Raw genomic sequence first — 10,438 nt, 5'->3', positions numbered from 1 at the left:
AACAGTATAAGTAGCAGTGATAGCAGCATGCATGTCACTAATGATAGCAGCAGTGGGTGTCAGGTATAACTACAAAGTCTCCCGGGAGGCGAGAAAGCTCAAAGACACCGAGGAAGAAGTAAACAGAGTGGTTTTATGACCTTATTAGGGCATACTATGCTCAGGACACAACACACAACAACTGTGTGAAGTCGTCATATCCTGATGTTGGTCCAGAATCTTTTGGTCCAAATGCCTGTGATGTTAAAGGTTAAAGTTGCTGCTCATTGAGAGCTGAGGTGAGTCATACATTTCATGTACCTGCAATATGCAAAATGCCCGAAAAAAAAGTATTTATTTGGCTCTACAGCTTCTATCACTAACGTTCTAATCTACGTAAATCTCATCTGTCTTTTGTTTTCATGGTGAAAAGAGCAGATGCACTAAAACCAGTACGAAAAAAAATGAATGTATAAAATGATTAAGGTACAAATACATCGTACATTTTTATGTTAAAATAATAAAATAGGTGTTAAAGTTGCTTTTACGTTAATACAGTCTGGTGGAAATCTCACATCTGCGTTATTACTGCCTGGAAAGCTCAGCAGATTTATCAATAATGCATTTTGCATCGACTGAAAAATAAAACAAATGCAAGCAGAGGCTTGTCATCAACTCCTGTAACCCATCGTCGTAATCGATACTGGCTTTCATGAGGGATGGAATAATAACAAAAAGATTGCGTAAATGTGATAGTTACAGAGAATGGATTCAGTTTAGAACGAGGCGTTGGAGTTTATATTTAATTAAGAGCAAAGTTATACAAATATTCGTTATGTACACAGTATATAGTCTCCGTTGTGGTGTGAGAATTGTCCTCAGAGGCAGATTTCCCTCCTAGCTACATGACATGTCCCATGATACAGGAGTACTGGAATCAAACACTTGAAGTGTAATTGTATTACGTTATATATTTGGGGATTTTTGTTGTGGTCTGACTCTGTACCCGCCTGTCTTTGGACGCTGAAGCTGTAAATCAGCTGCTGGTGGTCCTGTCTCATAGAAAAATCTAAAAGCACCATTTCTGAGGATTGTGAGATTTATCCTCCGGGGATATAACCTGAAACTGAATTCAGGAGGTAAACGGTAGTGGTGGTTTTCCTGAGGACTGGAAAGATGGACTCTGATATAAATATCCTCTCTGTTGGACTAATAACGGCGTATCTGATCTCATCTTTCTTTGAGATATCACTCTGTTGTTGAAAGGCAATAATGTGTTTGTAAAAGGTCAACCCAACCCCCAATACCAGTCAGAATATTTTTAATTAAATGCTCTCGCAAACTCCCCCACGACATATTCCACTGTTTCTCCGTCGTCTCATTCATTCTGGTGGTCGGTGATTAGCAGAGGTATTTATTTATGTATCTATATTTAGGTGTGTTTGCAGCTCAGAGGGAGACTCGGGGAATATATTGAGTTTTTTTCAGGATATAATTATGTCATAGTTACATTATGATCAGTAGATAATTAATTTAAAACACCATATCACTCCAGGAATGTAGCCTTTGTGGAAATAATTACTACATAATTATGTAAGTGATACTTTAGTGCTTATGAAGGCAATTACCTGTTGTATTAATATTCATAATTACCAAATATAAAAAAAGGCAATTACGACACTGTGAGTACTATGGCACCGCCCACAAATTAATTAAAGTCTGGTATGTTTACATAAATGTATTACAAATATATCATTATGAGAGTGACTTTCATTGTTTTCCATCTGCTCATCACTCAGATACACCTTTTTTTTAAAATATTAAATATTTTCTCTTGAGACATAGGCTTTTATTTTAAATGAACTTTAACGGAACAACGTTGGATATTGCCAGTGTCGTGTCTCGGGGAGAAAGGGTTTGTCAGTGCACAGAGATTGTCAGTTATAAAAGAGTGGACCTTGAAAGGAAAATAACTCGCTGAAAAGAAAACCGTTGAAGAGTTTCGACATTCAATTTATTTCTGACTCATGAAATCAACTGAATGGTTGTTGTGTACACACTGCGTTTTAGTTCTGCAGCTCACAACGTCACTGTTTTGGTTTCGTGTCCCTGCTCCGTAGTTTAGTATAACTGCCGGAGGCAAAGCAGCGTCAGCAACTAGTGAACACAACGGAGCATTGAGCAATAAAGAGCCAGGTACCTGGTGGAGGACCAGAGTAACTCTGAGAATTTACTCTGAGCTCTGGCCAGGGGGCGACTCCTCTGGTTGTATAGAAGTCTATGCTTCGTGTGTTAAAGCTGCATTCTCTCAACTGACCATCATGGGGCGACTCCTCTGGTTGTATAGAAGTCTATGCTTCATGTGTTGAAGCTGCATTCTCTCTCCTGACCAACAGGGGGCGACTCCTCTGGTTGTATAGAAGTCTATGCTTCATGTCTTAAAGCTGCATTCTCTCTCCTGACCATCAGGAGGTAACTCCTCTGGTTGTATAGAAGTCTATATAAATGACTCTACTTCTCTCTTGATTTATTCCCTCAGTAAACATTGTAAACATGAGTTTATGTCTCAATCTCTAGTTTCAAGTCTTCTTCAATACGGCATGATGTTCATTTAGTAAGTTACACCATAAAGGAGGGTATGCTTTAGGGCGGGGCTACAAGGTGTTTGACAGGTCGAAACCAGAGACGTATATGGCATCTGCATTCCAAATATGGTAACTTCCGTTCATTTGTTGCGGAAAAAAACAACATGGCAACAGCCATTATATATAACTCATATCAAACCCAGCGCTCAGGAATTATCAGCCTCATCTGACTAAATGGAAATAACAATAAACAGATCGCAGAGACAAATCTTTCTAATAAATAAATAAAGTTGTTTGTGGCTTTTTGTTTTGTTTAACTGGACAGTTAATCATTTTCTTTTCTTTTTTACTGCAGGATGTTTTAACAGCAATCTGTCACCCGTTACAAAGTGATGTCGCCGTTATGAGCCTTTTTAAAGCTCTCCTAATTAAAACATGTTTATATGAACAATATATCAAATGAATTGTTTAAAGGACTCAAAGTGACACAGAGGCTTTTGACCATGAGAGACTTTTAGTCTCTTTTCGCATATCGTTTTGGTTTCATTCATAACATTACAATATGTTGAATAGACTCTTGTGTAATTCATTCGATGTTTTTATTGTTTTCACTGTCGGGAGGAAACGTAACCTTTTTTTTATTTCATTCATCCATTTAATGATTTCAGTTCAGCCCAAAGTTTCACACATTCATTCAGTTTAAAATGTTCTCATTCAAGCATCAAGCAAAACTTTGCTCCTCCTCCCACCTCATCAGCAAGCGGATAGGACAAAAACAGGAGGGTGTGTGTGTGTGTGTGTGTGTGTGTGTGTGTGTGTATAATAGCAGCGAGACCGACGGAGAGCTGAAGACCACAGTCTAAGTGATGATCTGCCTGCACTCACACGGCAGGCTGGTACGCTCTGATCTCTCCGCCTCTCATGCTCACCGCTGACTCACCGTCACCCAATCTTCCACGCATCTTTTATTCGGGACCATTTTTTTGTGTAACTTCTCAACTGGAGTGGAGGGATGAGAGGAGTCCCGTTGGATTGCTTTGGGCTGAGAGTAACAACAGCAGCAGCAGCAGCAGCAGCAGCAGATGAGTGAAGATAATTCCAATTTCTTTTGGCAAACCAGGACGATTCTTTTTTTTTAATTTCCATTTCAGGGTCGCCGAGGCGTTCCTCTAGATCATGTGGACGACTGATGAGATTTTAACACTGACGATGGACTAATAACGAGATAAAAAGGAAGTCCGAACCCAAGCACAAAGGGAGTTTAAACATGAACACCACGGAGCACAATGGATTGATCCAAGGCTTCCACAACCGGAGCCAAACCTCGGCCATCTCGCCTCTGAACGAAGACCAATCGGCCGAGGGGAAGGACTCGTCGGCGGGATGCTACGAGCAGCTGCTGATTTCCACCGAGGTCTTCCTCACTCTGGGCATCGTCAGCCTGCTGGAGAACATCCTGGTCGTCGCCGCCATCGTCAAAAACAAGAACCTCCACTCGCCCATGTACTTCTTCATCTGCAGCCTCGCCGTCGCCGACATGCTGGTCAGCGTCTCCAACGCCACCGAGACCATCGTCATCGCGCTCATCAACGGCGGCAACCTGACCATCCCCGTGGCGCTGATCAAGAACATGGACAACGTGTTTGACTCCATGATCTGCAGCTCCCTGCTGGCGTCCATCTGCAGCTTGCTGGCCATCGCCGTGGACCGCTACATCACCATCTTCTACGCGCTGCGGTACCACAACATCGTCACCCTGCGGAGGGCCATGCTGGTCATCGGCAGCATCTGGACGTGCTGCACGGTGTCCGGCATCCTCTTCATCGTCTACTCGGAGAGCACCACCGTGCTCATCTGCCTCATCACCATGTTCTTCACCATGCTGGTGCTCATGGCCTCGCTGTACGTCCACATGTTCCTGCTGGCGCGCCTGCACATGAAGCGGATCGCGGCGCTGCCGGGCAACGCGCCCATCCACCAGCGGGCCAACATGAAGGGCGCCATCACCCTCACCATCCTCCTCGGGGTGTTCGTGGTGTGCTGGGCGCCCTTCTTCCTCCACCTCATCCTCATGATCACCTGCCCCAGGAACCCCTACTGCACCTGCTTCATGTCCCACTTCAACATGTACCTCATCCTCATCATGTGCAACTCCGTCATCGACCCCATCATCTACGCCTTTCGCAGCCAAGAGATGAGGAAAACCTTCAAGGACATTTTCTGCTGCTCGCACGCTCTCCTGTGCGTGTGAGGCGGTCGATCGGGTGTCGGCGGAGCTTCGGCTCTGACAGCTGCAATCAGCGGTTTGAAGGAAACGTGGCTGGCAAGGACTTTGAGATTTTGATCTGTAAACCACTGTGGCGTCCAGCTCCGCGCTCTCGCAGTCGGCTGTTAATGATTGATAAGGGGGGCCTTTGGGGTTGCAGAAGAGGTAGGTTTACAGACGCCTTGTAAAATAGAGAATCGCTCCGTGGGAAAAAAAAAGCTATTTTGTTTGGTAGTTAACGTCACTCTACATCATCAGCGTGTATATAAACGATACACATGCTCAAACCGGGGTTCAGTCAAAAAATGTACTCCGAAATCTTTTCTGTCAACACACACGTTTTTCTTGTTGTTCACTGTCAAAGATAATCTAAATCTGAATGCAACCTGGATTATGGAATTTAAATGTCACAGCTTTTGCAGCGTAGAACCTAAATGCCACAGTGATTGCACTCTGGATATCCAGCACAGAGGTTAACATGGTATGTGACATACTAGCTCCATGTTGGAGAGTGCAATCCACCTCATAACAGACACGATGAGAGTATTTGGTACACTGCAAGCAGAGGACTTGTTGTGTATTTGCATGTTTCTAAGTTCGAGGTAAAACTGTCAAACAGGCACAGAGGGAAACCAGGTCATTTCAAATGGACTACTTTGCAGCAAAGAGGTTTTAAATGTGATTTTCCACCACTGAGACCAAACTAAATGCTTCTGGAAACAAGAGCACATAAAGGGAAAAAAAGAACAACAACACAATTTCTCTGGACCGTCCCGACCGTCTAACTCGCTCACATTGTAGCCGCAGGCTGCTTTATGACGCTCGTGCGTGACAGTTATCGACTGCGATGTAAATTCGGGGCAGTGAAGTTGTAAACGCAGTCACTGGGTGACATATTTACAGAGATGAGGGGAACTACGTGTAACCTTCAGTGCAGAATGTATTGAAGAAGAAGAAAAAGATGATTTATTTATGACTTTAACATGTGGAAATCAAGAAAATGTCATTGTATTTCTCAGGCACAACAGTTGGCATAAGCATTTCTAGTTTAGATTATTGCTATATTTTAAACTCCAGTGTGTATTCCCAGTTGTTGGCAACTTTTGTGCCCTACCTCGTCAGGGATGCAGTTTTTTCGTGGACCTTCATCTCTGCTTTTCCCCTCCGAAGCAGAGCCGCCAAAAAGAGATTTTTTTGATGGCAGGGATGAACAGAAAAGCTGCCTCAGTGTTTGCAAATCGTGATTTTTCGTCTGAGCAAACGGCTAAAACAGACCCTCTGACTCATCACGTGTGTGGATTTCCAATCAACGCAGCTCCTGTGAATTTGTGGTTTGCGTCAATATTTGTGTAAATTTGCACACATGGGTTGTTCTCACACTCGGCATGTATGTATGACCATACAGAGAATCTATTTTTCATCATATTTATTGGCAAAGACAGAGTTTACTGAATGTATTTTTATGTGCGTTGTGTAATGTGTTGCTGTTATTCTTGCCTTAATTATGTGGCGCTGCGATGCAACTCCTCCTCTGTGACTTTATATGTTGGTAAGTGGCATTTTCAATATTGCCTTATTTATTTCTCTCTTTTTAATGACAAAGGGGCATTTCGAAAGCTCATAAAATACACGAGAAAACCGCTAAAAGCTTTACCTGGAGTTTGATAAATGTGTGCCGGCATGAAGCCGTTTGTTTGAGCAATGCGTACTCTGTGAATCACTGCTGCAAAGTAACTTCAATAAATCATGCTGCCACCTCAGAAACAGCTCTGTTTGTCAGCGTTCCTCTGCTGCGCAGACTTTAACCTTTACACAGCGACTGCTTTGTTGACGTTTTACCTGAACAGCAGAAAAAACACGACGATTCCTCGAATTCACATGTGAAAACAACATCACACTGGGAGAAACAACTGGACTTATGTAACATGTAAAGATGCAAATTAATGTATTATCATGCATTCATACAAGTGCAACTGCAACAAGTGAGAAACTGGAGTTTTTTTTGCCATAAACAGGGTTTATGTGCCATAAACAGGGTTTTTTTCGATGATGAAATATTTCTAACACTGGGGGAAAAAGAAAAAAAACTTTGGACAACATTTGCTGCATGCATGCATAATACTAGGGAAGCATATGTGTGACAAAAGACACGTATTTATTACGAATGTAATAACATCTTAATAGGCTTTTAGGTGGTAATGGATCAGGCTAAGCACTGGAATCTGCAGCTTTTTTATGAAGGGCTCTGATGAAGTGACGCCCTTTGTCATCAAATCTATACAAGTTACAAAAATTGATGGACATGAGAAGAAAACAATGGAATAAAGAAATGATTTTAAAGTTTAAGAACACTGAGATGTTGTCTATATCTTTTATTTCTGCGACACATTCAAGCAGGCAAAAACATTTTCTTTTTTCATTCCATATGCACGGATATGCGTTCAAAAAGTGGGCGGTGAATGTTGCAGCGATTCTGTTTCCATTCATCTCAGACCGAGAGCCTCAGTTTGGTCCCAGTCGTACAAAATATAATCTTCTTCCTTCCTTTTCTTTTCTTACTAAAGCACAATGAAATAAAATGGTACCGGCACAGCGGGTGTGCCTCGTGTATTTTTTGCCGAAAGTCACAAAGACTTTACATTTCATCAGCCTCTCTCTCTCTCCTTCTGAGTCCTGTCAAAGTGCGACTGTGCTTCTCGGTGAAGTGGTTTCTTTTTGGAGTTCAGTTTCTTTCTCCTCGATTGCTGCACACTTCAATGCTGGCCGACATTGCTCAGTTTCTAACTCTAAGACTTGTACTCTTGGTCACTGTTCCCGAACCGGCATGAGGCGACTGGCCCCGCCCCCCTAACCCCATCATTATCCTTCGCCTTCATTTATGAGCTCGGGCTCCGCTGGGAGCACATCGCAGCCATAATGACACCGGTGTTTACTAATGATGAAGCCCGCCCGAAATAGAAACAGTAGTAACATTGATGTAACTCCAGTTCTATGAGTACACACACAGCCCTTTCACTGTATGGGTCCTTTTCACTGAAGGACAAAAGAGACTCAAATTATTTAAACTGAAATCTGTGCATGGTTTTCCTTGCAACGCATCATCTGATTGGGGAATTGTCATCGGCAACTTGCAATTAATTCATTGATGGCATGGTCTAAGAAACTAGTCAGACTGTTTTGGAAGCTAAACACTTCGCCAGTATATATAGATATATGTTATGAAAGTGGAATGGCTCCTGCGATACATTATGTACAGGTACCCTGTGGCGCTCACTCTCAAAACCATTAAGGCCAGCAGTCCAGGGGTCGGCCAGTACTTATGTTCCAGTCCCTCTAGAGCTTTTGTTCCTTCTCTATAAACCTATTTCGTCCACATTACGGACAAAATAGGTTTGCCACTGAAAGCCCTTCCTACACAAAGATAAGGAAGGTACTTGGAAATAACTCAGGTAATGAAAAAAAAAGAAGTCAGGCATGAAGCAGGAGAGCTCTGCGCTAAATTGGAGGACCTAGAAACCGCATATGGCTCATTTCAGGGATATTTTCAGATTTCAGGCCACAAGCTTAACGTTCCAAAAGAGTGATCATATTTTTTATCTTCTTTATCCTTCTGTTTCTACGCAACGTGACCAATTTGAGATATGGGATCAAGTGTGTTCCACCCCTGTACGATGGTGACCCTACACCGAAGAAGAAACACCAAAAACCTGTTGGCAGATGGAGGTCGTCCAACAGACGGCCTGCGGGATGATGGGAGGAAGACATTTTAAATTGATGTAGTGAGAGAGAAACTGGGAAGCTGTCTCGATCATCGCCGTGTCTCCGAGGACTTGAAGGATTTAATGTGAGATCACAAAACATGCCAACGCACAAGCGTGATAGAGTCTGAACTTGTCAAAGAAAGGCCAGAAAGACCAGATCAGGTCTTCTCTCGAATAATTCAAACATGTTGGACTATCCTAGTTGAAGGTATCTACTTGTCTCTTATACAGAGAAAAGAAGTTGACGTTTAGTTGTCAAGTTAGTCTGTGGAGAATGGAAAATCCTCTGTGACGGGAAATGCAGGTAACATATAGCATGACTAGAGAAGAAGATTATATAATTGAGGCATGTGTAAAATGTGTGAGGCTCTATTGAGGTTTTTCTCATATTTACTCTTCATACATCTCACATACTTCTTCTCTCCATCTGCAGGTATACAATCCCAGTAAAGACGCTATTAACTGATCCTCCAAGATCTTCGGGTGAAGAGAGAAAAAGCTTTACCTCACAGTAACATACTGGCGCTAACATGCTAAGGGTGCGTTAGCCGGCAACTCAAGTAAAGAGTTTCAGCTTATAGACTTTTACAAATACTAAACACACCAAACAAAGGAACTAATTCCAACAACATACACATATTTTCTTTTTTAATACCTGGCAGTCAAAAAGTGGATTTACACTGAAAGACATAGGAGGACAAATAGACTATTATTACACTGGTGTCGCTGTAACCACGGATGTTGCGCAAGAACATAAAGTCATTCAAAACACAAACAGGTATTTATCCCAAAACATCTCGTTTTGTTAATCTGTGATGAAAATGAAAGAAACGACGGGAAAAAAAACAGCTTCATTGAAACCACGATTTAATATGTTTCACTTCTTTGCTTTACAAAGTGATCTTTATTCAAAATCACAAAAGTTCCAGAGAGCTGCATCTGGAGCCAATTTGTCATTAAAAGACATTTTCGTTTCAGTGACAGAAGACATTGCTGAAGCAACAGAGCGAGCTAGAGCTTAAAAAGAGTTTAACACTGACAGTGGATGAACTGGATGATAGAAAATGTGAATGACAGCAACTGGATCAGGAGGCAATGTGGTTTGAAGCTGGTGGAATGGACCGTGCGTCCCTCGTGACGTCCGAATTTGCGAGTCGATTTCCCGATATATACGCGGAGCTAATGAACACAGATGCAGCAATACATTCCTTTATGTCAATGAATCCATTAAGTGTCTTTTTTTCATCCATTGACTAATCTCTGCGCCTTTTTCTTTGGCCGTCAAAATCCCCTTTTTCCCCAGTGTGTGTGTGATTGTGATGTAATGCCTCGTCTCGCTGCTCCTCCGTCTGCGGTTTATCATTTTAAAGCCCGACCGCTGGTTTCCACTGACTCCTAATAAGCTGGAGGGGAAGCCGCGGCATCGTCACCTCCAGCCGAGCCCCAAATGCCTCCCACGTGTCACCGGCACACTCATTACTGCGCACAGCCGATGGAATCGGCACCTACTCCCTGAAATAATGAATGCAATCATTTTTTTCAAAGTAGAGAATCATCCTTTACGCTTCATTTACAAGTGGAAAAGGCACTGCATCTTTTATTCCTCCAGCACTAGCACAGTTTCCCACTCGCATGTGGCCTCCGGTGCTTCTTTACCGATGGCTCTCATTGGCTCCATCGGTCCTTATCGTGCCGGCCTCCCGGGGATTTGTTGCACAGAGCCGCTCGTATCAAATTAGACAGTGTTGACTCTGCTCCTGCCATCCCCAGCTAACGGTAAATAATGCTTGAGTTTACATCCAAGTCATGTCCTCTCTGTTAAGTTAAATTAATGGTGAAAAATGCAT

The 10,438-nt window shown here is 42.7% G+C and overlaps 1 protein-coding gene across 1 annotated transcript; it reads left to right on the top strand.

Moving 5' to 3' along the window:
• Positions 1 to 3,831: 3,831 nt before the first annotated feature.
• Positions 3,832 to 4,815, top strand: mc4r (melanocortin 4 receptor; the record flags this gene model as incomplete). Its single annotated transcript, XM_079234095.1, has 1 exon — positions 3,832 to 4,815. The coding sequence occupies one exon, from the start codon at positions 3,832 to 3,834 to the stop codon at positions 4,813 to 4,815; it is 984 nt and encodes a 327-aa protein (XP_079090221.1).
• Positions 4,816 to 10,438: the final 5,623 nt, after the last annotated feature.

The sequence above is a fragment of the Taurulus bubalis genome, assembly GCF_910589615.1.
Source record: "Taurulus bubalis genome assembly, chromosome: 18".
NCBI classification, from domain to species: Eukaryota; Metazoa; Chordata; class Actinopteri; order Perciformes; family Cottidae; genus Taurulus; species Taurulus bubalis.
The sequence above is the reverse complement of the archived record's forward strand: the minus strand, read 5'-3'. Positions and strand labels throughout refer to the sequence as shown.